Below are 13,547 nucleotides of genomic sequence, written 5' to 3' on the forward strand. Positions count from 1 at the left end.
TCAAAGGTACATATGTAGTGTCTACTGTGCAGTTTTACTTAAATAACGTAAGAAATCCCTAAAATTTACTTTATTCCCATGAGTTTCATTTCAAGTCTGCACCTTTAACTTTTATCAACTCCTGTCTCTCTTGGTGAACATCTACAAGCAAGCCTTCACCGGAAAACTAACAAACAAGAACAAACTTCATTTAAGGAGCTACCAAACTGTCACATTTCCATAGGGTAAGCAAGCAAAAGTTACACAGCTGGAACACGGTTAAGTTCTCCCTTATAGGAAGGCAGGGGCTCTGCCCAGCCAACCTCTCCTGAGCCTTGTTACTTTCAGTTAGACAGACAGAAACACACCTAACAATCCCCTAAGCCTCATTTTATTCATGAGCTTTAACCACCTCCTTTACATGTTAGCCCAGAGGCTACCCTGACACAGCGAAACTGACCTGGCATGTTTCTCTTCTACCCAGTGGCCACCAGGGGAAAAGAGTCAGATAGGAACCCAGAGAACTAATCACTCAGGGCAGCACGACTCTCACAACGAAACTGTGACCCTGTGAGCAAAAACCCCTGCCCATCTTCTCCATTATACCACTTCAAATTTCTCACATTTCTTCAGCAATTCCTTTTAAAAAGATTTAAAAAACCTACATGTGCCAGGCGCTCAACAGATGTTCAATCAATGCTCGTTGGGGCTTACTGTGCACCTAACACCAATCACCTGGTTTAATCCTAAAGCCAACTCTATCAGCCCAAATAGTATCCCATTTTAGAGATAAGACAAATAAGGCTTACAGGAGGTTACAAGATCCTCCCAGAGGCCTTTAACAATGAGCCAGAGGAAACATGTAAATCCTCTTTTCACCGACTCTAGGACTGCATACAGCAGAGACACAAGACACCTGAAAACAACGCCTAGAAAAATTCTAAGGGTGACCTCTCTGCCCAGGACTCATTGCTGCTTAACCACTGCCCAAAGAATAGCTCATCCCTCCCTGTTCCAGGCGACACTGCTATAGGGCCCACTCACACACAGGCTGCACGGGGTCTCTGTCCCCTAAATTCCCCACGAATGTATATATGGAACGGGTGAGAAAGGTGGATGCCTGTGTCCATCTGTTAGTTATTTTCTTTACAAGACTAATCATTATGTTATACCACTTCCCTTTTTTATTGGAACAGGCTTATTAGAACACCATTAGTTCAGGGGGGGCAGAAGCTAAGCTATAGCAAAAGAGCTTGAGTAAACAAAGAGTAGGAAGACTTGTGTCGTGTTTTCAAAGACTCAAGTGGGTGACTGACCCCATGGGTTAAAGCTGCTCAGGTTGACCTCTGTATCCAGTGGTGCCTATCATGGTGCCTGGCACAATGTGTCTAAGAATGTGTGGAGCTAAACAGCAAGAATACACTGGAAAAGATTCTATTTTCTTTCTAGCATCAACCACTCGGTAAATTATTAGCATGAAAATTAGAGAAATGAGCCACTACTCCATCCAGGATTCCATTTCTTTAATTCTTTTTTGTTTTACTGGATTCTCTTTTCATAGGATCTGTTTTATGTTCTGTGTGTTCTACACCAGACCTATGAAAATGGGAGTCACGGCATGGGAAGAACACACTTCATCAACATGGACCAGAAGCCATCAAACCAACTAGAAGGAGCCAAAGGAAGAGGATGGGAGAAGATGTTTAATCTTCCAGGCCTCGGTTTCTCCGCCTGTAATATGGAAGGTAATGGTTTGTTGTACCTACCTCACGGGGTCTGAGGATAAAATAAACACCTCCAATTAACACAGTGCCTGCATATATAAATAACAGCCCTCTAGAAACATGTATGAGACCTCACAGGAAACAGTGCCTCGGAAGAAAATGCTTTTCTTATTGTGGCTATAGTGTATGAGCCTGGAGTCAGACACTGGGCTCAAATCCCAGTTTTATACTTGGAATCTCTGTAAATTCTGGACTTTACCTAACTTTCATCTAACGTGTTTTTTAAAAAAGAGAGATCTACCTAATGAAAAAGATGGAGGAGCTCATATACATACGTACATAAAGCACCCTAAGTGTATGTCACCCAACATAATTCAATGAATACTTCTTTTCCTTTCAAGCTCCTGGTTCTATACTCTAATGCATAACAGCCTTATAGATTCTTAATTTTTATTTTTTTTACATTTTATTTATTTTTGATAGAGACAGAGCACAAGTGGGGGAGGGGCAGAGACACGGAGACACAGAATCTGAAGCAGGCTCCAGGGTCTGAGCTGTCAGCACAGAGCCCGACGCGGGGCTCAAACCCACAAACCTCGAGATCATGACTTGAGCCGAAGTCGAACCCTTAGCCAACGAGCCACCCAGGTGCCCCACGGCCTTATAGATTCTTATGCGTCAAATATTTTTACAGACAGGCAAGCATTATTTCCAAATGCAGAAGGAACCACTTATGAATAAATATCATCAGAATTCCCAATTCAAAAAGTTCAGTTCTAATTATTCAATTAAGAGTAGCTAACATAATGTAAACCAAATCTTAATTCTGTGTATCAAACATGTAAATTAAATGGATTGACAGCCCACAATTCCTTTAGCTGAACTGGGCTGTTTTGTTAGATGCACTAGGAAATGGTTATTCGCTGAAGCTTTTCCAGAAACAGAAAATACACTGGAAGGTGAACACTGTGATAGATACATTTCAAAGTGTTTGCACATCTGGAAAGCCTTCTGATACAATTGTCTATTAGATTCACTTACCTCCAGGAGTTCTGAAATGGACAAAATCGTTTCTGGGATTTGGTGCTTGATACAATTTGATCTGGGTGGATCCAGCAGAACAAAAAGAATGCCTCCCAAAAACCTGGGAACAATTTTGTTAACTTGGGGGTCACGGAAAAACTCATTCTTTTTCAATACAAGCTCACTGTTGGTTTTCAGAAAACTGAAAAGTTTTGATGGCTGACAAGACAGCCTCTCCAATCTTGAATTCACCCACAAAACCAACACATATTGAAAGCTTACAGCGCACATGGCAATCTTGTGTCCAGGGCACAGCCCTGAAGAAGAGGGACGTGCTTCCTCCTGGGGAGACACAATAAACAGCCCTTCCAATTATTTAGTTACAGCTTTGATAAACACCATGCAGGAGGAGGACCAAAGTGAACATCTCAGGGCACCAGACCTCATCTACGAGGTGAGAGAGGGCTTCGTGGATGTAGGAGTGCTTGAGCTGGGATGGGAAGGATAGAAAGGTTATCTAGTGATGAGCAAACCTTAAGTGCTGGCATAAAGGCAGGGGCAGAAGGCGACATTTCAAAATTTGTAGATTATCTAGTGATGAGTATTTGCAAAGACTTGTAAGTAGAGAAAAGATCAAGTGTAAAGGCCCGGGGGCAGAAAGGAGCATAGGGTCATATTCATGGAACTTCCTGAGACTCAAGAAGCTGGGAAGAGAGAAGCAACAGGGTAAGAATGCAAGCAGACAGACAGGTGGTGGCTGGCAGGATCCAGAGCACCACGGACCTTATAGCCACGCAAGTGAAACTAGAAAACAAATGAAGGGTTTCAGAAGGCTTCAGATTGACATTTCTGTTTTTCTTTGTAAGTTTGAGAGAGAAAAAGAGGACGCATATGCACAAGCAGAGGAGGGGCAGGCAGAGAGGGAGAGAGAATCCCTGACAGGCTCCTCGCTTGTCAGCACAGAGCCTGACACGGGGCTCAAGCTCACAAACTGTGAGATCATGACCTCAGCTGAAATCAAGAGTCGGACACTTAACCAACTAAGTCACCCAGGCGCCCCTCAACCTGACATTTCTAAGAGATTATTCCCGGTGCTAGGTAATTGCATGAGAGCAAGAAAATACGTAGTGGGAGCAGTTGTGGTATAGGCAAGAGGTGGTGGTGGCTGAGATCAAGACTGATTTTGTTACCAAGGTGATATCTGGCAGTGTCTGGAGACACCTGTGATCATCCCAACCTGAGCAGTGCTACGGACATCCAGCAGATAGAGCCAGGGATGCCGCTAAAGATCCTATAAAACAAGGAACACTGTTCCTCCCCCCCCCCCCCCCCCCCCCCGCAACACACATACAATGAAGGATTATCTAGCCCAAAATGTTAATAGCTGGAGTTGGAAAACCGGTGGTTTGAACCAGGGATATCACTGGATGGGGAGGCAGAGCAGTAAATAGATTCCAAAAGTATTTTGGAGGGGCACCTCGATGGCTCACTGGGTTAAGCGTCCGACTTCGGCTCAGGTCACGATCTCACGGTTCGTGAGTTCCAGCCCCGCAATAGGCTCTGTATTGACAGCTCAGAGCCTGGAGCCTGTTTCGGATTCTGTGTCTCCCTCTCTCTCTGCCCCTCCCCCACTTGCACTCTGCCCCTCTCAAAAATAAACATTTAAAAATTTTTTAAAAAGGGTTTTGGACGGAAAATCACTAAGACTTAATGACGGACTGGATACAGAAATAAAAGTGCAAAGGTACCAAGGAGGAGTGCCCGGGTTTTCAGTAATTTTCAAGAAAATTTATGCTCAGAACTTTCCCTTGCTTGGAAAGCCAGAGAAGTCTATGAAATGCTTTTTCTCTTAGAATCAGGTAGGTCAGTCAGGGTGGAAAAACTGAGGCTGGCAGCAAAACTCTTGAACTTATTCAACCAAACCGTCATCACCATGTCTGTTGTGGCCCAGAAGCCGCTTCTGATTGGTTAAAGATGCCTGGTCAGGCCGTAGTTAACCACTGTGTAACTGCTGGGTAGGTCTGGGTTTTAGAACTTTACCCCAATCTTTTGTAAAAGGAGACTAATATGTGTTCATCTAAGTCTGTACTTGAACCCTAACTCTTCATCCAGAAGAGTAGCTAACCCAGCCTGACAAGCAGAGCAGCATCACCTGGGAGCTTGTGAGAAATACAGACTCTGAGGCCCCCAAGCCGGCCCTAATTGATCGGTATCTTGAGGAGGTAAGACGCGGCAATCTGTTTTAACAAGCTATCTGGGTGATTTCCGATCACAGGGATGTTTGAGAAGCAAGCCCTAGTACCCATTTTAGGGCAGGAGAAACAACGTCTATGTAGGTCCAGCACAGACAAATCCTCAACACTCAGCGAGCGTCCAAAACCCAAAGGTTAAGGTAATTTTTAAAATGCAAGATCATTTTATGGAACAAGGTCTAGGTCTTGAAGGGCTGGTAGGGAAAATCTTCTAAGTGTTTCTTATCTACTTCAGCTTGGGACAGATAAACATTACGACTTTAAAAAAAAAAAAAAAATCAAGTGTTGTGCATCAGAGTTTCCAAGCCAATATAAATCCTTCTGCCTTTTGGAAGAGAATAAACAGTACCCAGCAGGAACAGAGAGTCGACCCAATGAAATAAACAAGTTCTTAAACAGCTCGCAGTGGGAGAGGTTTTTCTGGCTGATGCAGGAACAGCAAAAGCTTTTCAGCGAGGGCCACTGAGGGTTAACTTTGGGGCAAGAGGAGCAAGCTTCCCTGAGGCCTCAGTTGAGGCCAGCCAGGGTCTGAAGCCAGAGAGAGGAACTTGTGCAAACTGCAGGCCAGGCCATTCTTGGCTGTCCTTGAGGCTAGCGCTGGGGTGCATAGGAGTCCCAGGGCAGGCTCCAACTCCAGACCCGAACTTTCTCTGTAAGCTCAAAAAGCAACAACATCTTGTCCCTAAGCTTAATACCCTTGATTATCTTACTGGCTCACCCAGCACAGCTCCAAACACAACCACAGTTCAGATTCAAGTATCCTATTTTTGATTCTGAGAGAAGGTTTAACCAAACACTCCAGAAAGAAAACAGAAAGGCAAGAAGAAATAATAAACTAGCCTAACAATGAATGATGTATCAACTCCGGGGTAGTGAATGGCTTATTTATAAATAAGCATCACTTAAAACTACGCAGGAAGTTCGCATGACAGCATAAACAAGAGAAACTCAGGAACTCTTCTTCTGCAAACCCGGTGCCTGCTAGAGGACCAAGTCTTGCCCTCTGTTTTGGTGAGCAGGCTCACACCAGTCTTTTGTATGCCTGTGCGGTCCTGGGTGAGCCTCTCAGTTGTAAATATTTGCCCTTCGCCCAGAGCTGGCCAGCTGCTCAGACTGAGGCTGACAGGCCAGGGGGCCAGGATGGGGAAGGGAGGAGCGGGGAGAGGGAAAACTTGCAGGCCTGGTGTGTGCATAAAGAGGGGGTTGGGAGAGGGCAGAGAGAGGCGAAGCAGATGCAGGCCCCTGGGGCAAAAATGCTCTCCCGCAGCCATATGGAACAGGCAACCACACAGTGGCACCACGCCCCTCCCCGTTTGCATAAAACGTGGCCTTTACAATCAGGAAAACCCTGGTTCTCAAGAGGCGATTTTGCACTCGTCCAAACACACACCCCACCCCCAGAGAACACCTGATAATATTTGGAGACATTTTTAGTTGTCATGTCTTGGAGGCAGGAGTGCTACTAGTATCTAGTGGGTAGAGGCCAGGGAAGCTGCTAAACATTTTACAATGCAGAGGACGGCCTCCTCCAATAAAGAATGATGGGACTCAGTATGTCAATACATCCCAACGTTGATAACTTCGATGTAGAACCCGAATCCTCACTCTGTTCCCGGAGTCACAGTATGACTCTGGACAAGTTCTATGACCTCTCTGAACCTGCTTCCTCCACCTGAAAGGATTAAGTAGATAATGCCTGTAAAGTGCTTCCCACAGTTGCTAGAACATAATAAACACTCAAAAAATGGGCCTTGGGTTTACACTGAGAGGCAACACAATAGTGCTTATGACCCTGGGCTGGAAAGACAGGCACATGAGCATTCAGAAGGCAACTCTGGCACTAAAAGCTATGACCCAGGTACACGCCTGCCCCTCACAGGGGCTCAGTCTCTTCATCTACAAAATGCGAAGCATCCCAGCTGCCTCACTTGATTAAAAAGGAAACACCTGAGAAGTACTTAGCATAAGGCCTAGAGCAAAGCAAGCCTTCACTCAGGGTGACCGTTGTAATTACACCAACTATCAGCTCAAGGGGATGGCCCCAGGGGGATGTTAACACTTTGTTGAGCACACACTCTCCACCCAGCACAGGGCAGGTCTTTGTAACTATTCTCTCCCAGTAGGCTGACAACCACCCATTGTACATTTAGGTAAACTGATGCATCTGGATGTTAAACCTCACAGTCACTCAGTTGGTGTGCAAAACGCCCAAGTTCTAAAATAATTGCAATTTGAAAGAACTTCCTCTGAATTATTACTTTATGATTGGTGGCACTTTCTTTTTTTCTGGAATCCCCGCATGAACGCCACAGACGGGGCCTGGCTGTGTTTTACCCGTGTCACATCTCTAGGGACCAGTTTCTAACTTTAGAGAGGCTATGCAGCTTGCTCAAGGTCAGCCAGCCAGTTGGCAGCAAAGCCCACGTCTGAATCCAGCTTTCACTCCAGGGGCCTGTCTTCTGGAATCCTTCTGAACTTATTCAGAACTGTGTGTTTCATTTGCTCTTTCTGAAATTCCTAAGGATGCATGGATACAGTTTACCCTGTGTGTCGATATCTCATGCTTGGTGCCACAGGTATAGAGAACTAGGTTTTTCAACCTTAAGAAGTTAAGCAACTTCCCCAAGATCACCTAGCTGATCTGAGCAGCAAAACGTCTGACTTTGGAACTGCACTCATTCTTACTCCACGCTGTGGGGTCCTTTTAGTCTTTCCAGACCCCCGGAAGCTGCTGTAGCTACATTTCACCCCGTGTATGTGATCTGCAGGGACCATAGTGTCCAAGCTTAAACTGTTTCAGCGGCCCGCTCTTAGTGATACAGCGAGTAAGCAGTGGAAGGAGGCGGCAGGGATGCTCCTGGGAAGTTCCAGGCATCCCGGTGGCCAAAGGGACCAGGAGGGGCCCTGGGTACCCAGGGGAGCCCGGCAGGGGGTTGGGGCCGGTGGCGGGCGCCTACCTTGCCGCCGGGCGGCGCGGCCACGCAGCGGCTGAGCGAGTCGAGGCGCGCGCTGTACTCCGTGAACTTCTTTTGGTAGCGCAGTGCGGTCATCTGCAGCTCCAGCTGCGCCGCGGCCAGCTGCGCCACCAGCGACTTCTCGCGCTTGCCGGCGCGCAGCGCCTCCTTCTTGAGCGCCTTGTGCAGCGCGCCCAGGCGGGCCTGCAGCGCGCTGTTATGCGCCCGCAGGGCCCTGGCGCAGCAGTGGCCGCCCGCGCGCTGCTCGCCGTGCGTCAGGGGCAGCCCGCAGCCCTCCTGGCAGCGGCCCACCGGCCGCGCGTCGCACGCGTCGCGCATGTGCGCCTCCACGTCGCGCCGCAGCAGCACCTGGCCGCAGCCCGCGTGGCGGCAGCGCGCGGGCGCGAAGTCGCAGCGCTCGAGGTGCTCTGGCAGCTGCTGCAGCTTGACCACCCGGCCGCAGCCTCGCGCCGCGTGCGCGCACTTGATGTCCAGCTTGAGGATGAGGCGCTTGAGCGGCAAGACGTGGTTGAGCTCCTTGGCCGACAGGCGACCGCGGCAGCGCGCCGGGCAGCTGCCCTCCTGCACCACCCAGGGCAACACGCAGCCGGCGCAGAAGACGTGGCCGCACGGCGTGGTCAGCGGGTCCTCCAGGACCTTGTGGCACAGCGCGCACTTCAGGTCCGGGTCCACGTCGCCGTCGAAGCGGTCCAGCTCGAAGCCCATGGTGGCGGCCGGGGCCCGGGGTCGCCGCCGGGCGGCCGGCCGCCCCCTCCCTCCCTGCGAGGCAGCCCAGACGCGCCGGCTGCGCCTCCCGCTCGCTCGCTCGCTCTCCCCGGACTGAGCCTAATTGCTCCAGACTTCCTCGGAAAATGCCCGAGGAACAGGACTCCTCCAGCCGTATATGCGCGAGCGCGTGCGCACGTACATCCTGCCTCGGCTGTCTCCGGCCCGCCCCCTGCCACAAGGAGGAGGCAGAGGAGGATGGGGAGACCCCGAGAGAGGACTGGCCTGCCCAGGACGCCAGTCTGAGCCCTTCTCTCCGGCGACTCCTCTCTGCTCTCTTGCAGTTTTTGCTATAGGGTACCAACACAGGCCAAGAAAAGCTCACTGAGTTTGGAGCGGAGGCTGCTGTTGCCGCCCAGAGACTTCTCCTGGAGCCCCTTCCGGGACAGATCGTGACTTTTAACTCCCCTCCCCCGCCCTCTCTTTTCTTGGCTGATTGCAGAGAACGAAAAATATTTTGGGGTCAGCTATCTCAGCACTTACGGTCTTTATTTATTTCATTCCAGGGAAAGTTACTGAGCCTGCGGAACGCTCCAGCAACTGCAGTTCCGACCCGAGGTTCTGCGGACCCCAGGATTTGGGCAGGCCAAGGATTCCAGGACCAGAGGGCGAATCTGCAGGGGGGAATCTGCGGGGAAGAGAGCTGCTCACAGGCTGTCGGGATGGGAGAGGGTAGAGTCCTGGCTCGGTCCATTTCACTTAACACCTCTCAAGTGTCCGCGCTTCTAAATCGGTCCCTTTAAAAATCATCAGTACGATGTTGTGAGAGAGTGTTAGCGCCATTTAAAAATTGTTTTACTGCATGACAAGAGAAGTAACGCTGGTCCTACAAAGTGAAAAATCGCACAAGTATAAATCTGAGAGAAGTTCCCCATAACCCACCCTCACATCCCCAGTCATGTGAACTGTGTTCAGTTTTTTTTTTCCTTTGTTATACACAAATATTACTTTGTTATATTTCCATTTTCCACTTAGGGGACACTCAGGCTGGGAGAAGAAAAAAAAAAGTGCTGTCAGATGTCCTGCAGCAGTGTTTCTCAAATTTTAATGTGGAGGTGGATTCTGATCCCGATCCCGTAGGTCTGGGGCGGGGCCTGAGAATCTCCAAGTTAAAACAGCTTCCAAAAAGAGGCTGATGCTTCCGGTGGCTGTACCTCCACCTTATTGGAAAGTGGCCATCCTTGAACCTGGACTTTTTTCCTTCTACTCAGGGTCAGTTTTTCAAGCAGTGTCGTGACACTTGTAGTTTTCAGCAATACTCCAGTGTGTTGAAGGAATACGTTGAGATTGCAAGTTACATGATAAAATACATAGCATCATCCATGGATTTGGTGATTTTCTTTTCCTCCCAGGGTTATAGACATTGATGAGAAACATGCAGTCCGCACCAGTAAGAAAGAAACCAAGGGAAAGAATTCTCATTTGGACCCTGCTGGCAGTTTCTGAATAGTGAAGTGGAAAAGTTGGATCTCTGTGTTTAGTGTGGCTCTGAGGTCTAGAAAGTGGGATTACAACATCCATTTTGTCTAATTGCTTTTACTTCTCTCCTTTATCTGGCTGCTACAGCCCCATGACCTTCACTAGTTAACTGCTTCACCAGAGTGAAAGGATTCCCTTGATGTCCATAGGATTACTTGTTTTGAACTGACCTTTAAAAAGATGTCACTGACTAGGTTTTTCAATGCATCATTGAGGTCACTGGACAGTGTTCTTTAATCAGTGTTGGTGGCATTTGCTGTTTGTGGTAGAGGCTTTCTTTTCATTGCTGTAATCAATTAACGCATTTCTTTGATAGTACATGGGGTGGAATATAATTGGCCTTTGTTCAGAAAAGCATGTGCCAGGAATCCTCCATTAGTATATTTATTAAGCAGCTCACAGGTTCTCAGATAATGAGTAAGAAACACATTCTTTTCAACAAAGGTGTGTGGGCTTGTCAGTTTCACAGGGTGGGCTAGTGTCAACAGGGGGATAATCTTCAAACCAAACTGGTTTTGAGAAACCGGGGGAAGCTCATCATACACCATAAATGGGAAATCAGTGCTTGCTTTGGGTGTAAGCTTCTTTTAGGAGCCACCCACCACCACCTCCCCCTGCAGCCGACTGAGAGGCTGTTGATAAAATGCTACAGCTGAGGCCTACGAGAAGCTGTGGAGGAGTGTGGATCAGCTTCTTTGGGCAAAAGCAAAGTCTGGCAGAGCCACTCCTTATTGGTTAATTTTAGTATCAAAAATTTTGGAGGTCGGAATTAAAAAACACCTCCTAGAATGTCAGAGTTGGCGGACCATGCATATTATTTAGGGGCTAAATTTAACAGGGGGGCTGAGAACTAGAAAAGTTTAAAACAAGTACAGTTTAAGGCAAGGTTTCTCAACCTTGGCTCTACTGACAGCCAAGCAATTCTTTGTTGTGGGGGCTTGTTCTGTCCATTCAACAACGTTTAGCAGCATCTCTGGTTACTGCCCACTAGATGCCAGTGACGACCCCATCCTCACACACACACACACACACACACACACACAAACACACCGGCCAGATTTTGCCCAGTGCCCTGGGGGCAAACTTGCCCTGGATTGAGAACTGCTGCTGGTTTACGGCAACCTTTCATTAATTGCTGAAGTCAGGCAAGTACTAGCAGCCCACAACCCCTGCTAGCTGTAGAATGACCTAGGGAATGCAGCACAGTCAGAGAATGGTGTTAAATTGGAAAGCTGAGACAGCACACTCATAAACGTGAATACAAGCTTAGGAAGGTGAGTGTTGGGTCTGGCAGGCCCTCTGAGAAAACTAGCTAGTTTTTCTGACCTGGATGAGATACTAACTCAACAGTCGCAGAACCAGCTGACTGTTCATAAACATGATTCCTTGGGGACAGGTGGATCGGTCATTTTGCAAACGATCCTTTTTTTTTTTTTTTAAATATTTAGTTTGGGGAGAGCACAAATTGGGGAGGGGCGGAGAGAGAGGGGGACAGAGGATCCCGAAACAAACTCTGTGCCGACAGGCTGAGCCCCATGTGGGGCTCGAACTCACGAAATGTGAGATCATGACCTGAGCCCATTTCAGACTTGCAACCCCACTGAGCCACCCAGGTGCCCCTGCAAATGATCCTTATGGCCTCCACCATCTTTGCCATCCCCCTTCCCTCTTACAGTCAGGTTTGGCACTTCCTCACCAAAAGTGATCCCAAGCCTAACTGCAATGCTACATCCACTATCACCCTGATTTTGGCTTTTGTCCTCACGGTCTCTTCTATCGGATTGTGCCAGATGATAATGTGTGCCCTGTTGAGAGCTAGTACTCTGTGCGAAGCATTGTGCTCACTACTTGACCTTCATTTTTTCATTAACCCTCACAGCACATCACAAAGTACTTGTGTGTGTTGTTGGCTCCAGTTTACAAGTGAAGAAACTGAGGTTTACAGAGATTCTGTAAGTTATCAAAACAGCAGTCAAGAATATAGACAGAAGGATTCCACAACCCTCACACTTAACCTCCGTGACAACTATGTGGTTCCCTGCATAACTCTTAACTCGGGAGTTACTACCTTACAAATGATGTAGAAAATCACTCCATGCCTTCAACATGACTCACCTGCCTCTTCCCTCCGTCAACCCTCAGCTTCCCCTAGGCTTTAGATAATTTGTGTGTTCGGTATTAGAGAAGGCAAAAAAGTCAAGATTTTTTGCTTTTTTTGGCAGCAGCTTCCCTAGGCTTAACTACTTACATTCTACTAGCTGAAATAGTTCCATACATACAATTTAATTAATAAACCTTTTTTTAAAACCAACCAGAAGTACTACCAGAGAGTAGTAAGCTGTAGTAGTCACAGGTGAACAGGTGTGACGCATCTCAAGCAGATTGCTTGCCTCCTAACATAGCCAATGTCAGCCCTTCTAGGGCCTGGGGCGTTTCATTTGGCCTTGGGCAGGAAGAAGAATGGGTAATTTTTTATCCTAGAGACTTGAAAATTTGGCTAAGTCAAGATGAGCTACCACAGTGGGGGGCATTGGCTAGAGAACAGGGGGAGTTGTGAAAAAGCTTCTTACAAATTTGTGCAAGACTCTGGTGCTGCACAGTGGTGAGCCCTCCTTTCCTGTCCCTTCAGATGGGACTAGCTTGTACAGCACCACGTATATTCCCATGTATAACATTCATCACACTTGGAATGCCTTAATTTCCCCAATAGTTAATTAATTCATAGCTTCTGTACGCTAAGAAGGTGCTGTTGTGGCACTGGGGTGACAGGGGTGAACCAGATGGGCAATGGTGCCCAGCTGAGTCCTTGTTCCACGGTGCAGAAAACCAAGTATCAATAAACAAATAAGTGACCGACACCATGATGGTATGTTGGAAGTTCTCTACAGCAGTGCTGATCAAAGTGTGGTCAGAGGCGTGGCATCACCTGGAGACCTGCTGAAACTACAGGATCTCAGGCTTCCTCCTGGATGTACTGAGTTAGAATCTGCATTTTAACAGTGTCCCCAAGTGGTATGTATGCACCTAAAGTTTGAGAAGCCCTGCTATAAACACTATGCAACAAGCTGTTGTGCTAGAGAGAAATTAGAGGAGCCCATTCCAAATAGGGAAGTCTGATGAGAGGAGAAATGGGAGTTGTTTGAAGGGCGAGAATGAGCTGGCAATAGTCAGCGAAGAACATTCCAGGCAGAAGTGGCAGAAAGTGCAGAGGTCCAGAGGGAGTCAAGCACTTGGTTTAAGTTAGAGCTTGCGTAGGACCTAAAACAGGGTGAGAAAGGGGAAGGATAGCATTGAGTAAGGGTAGAGAAGTGGGTAGAATTCAAACATCCAGGGCTGGCAGGCCACACAGC

The 13,547-nt window shown here is 47.8% G+C and overlaps 1 protein-coding gene across 1 annotated transcript in view; it reads right to left on the reverse strand.

Annotated features, from left to right (window-relative positions):
• PDZRN3 (PDZ domain containing ring finger 3) overlaps positions 1–8,977 on the reverse strand; it is a 240,508-nt gene extending 231,531 nt beyond the window's left edge. The window contains exon 1 of the mRNA XM_043587943.1: positions 7,936–8,977. Within this exon, the coding sequence (XP_043443878.1) occupies positions 7,936–8,658 (723 nt within the window). The 5' untranslated portion in view covers positions 8,659–8,977. The remainder of the gene's footprint in view (positions 1–7,935) is intronic.
• Positions 8,978–13,547: the final 4,570 nt, after the last annotated feature.

Source organism: Prionailurus bengalensis, chromosome A2 (assembly GCF_016509475.1).
Source record: "Prionailurus bengalensis isolate Pbe53 chromosome A2, Fcat_Pben_1.1_paternal_pri, whole genome shotgun sequence".
Taxonomy (NCBI): domain Eukaryota; kingdom Metazoa; phylum Chordata; class Mammalia; order Carnivora; family Felidae; genus Prionailurus; species Prionailurus bengalensis.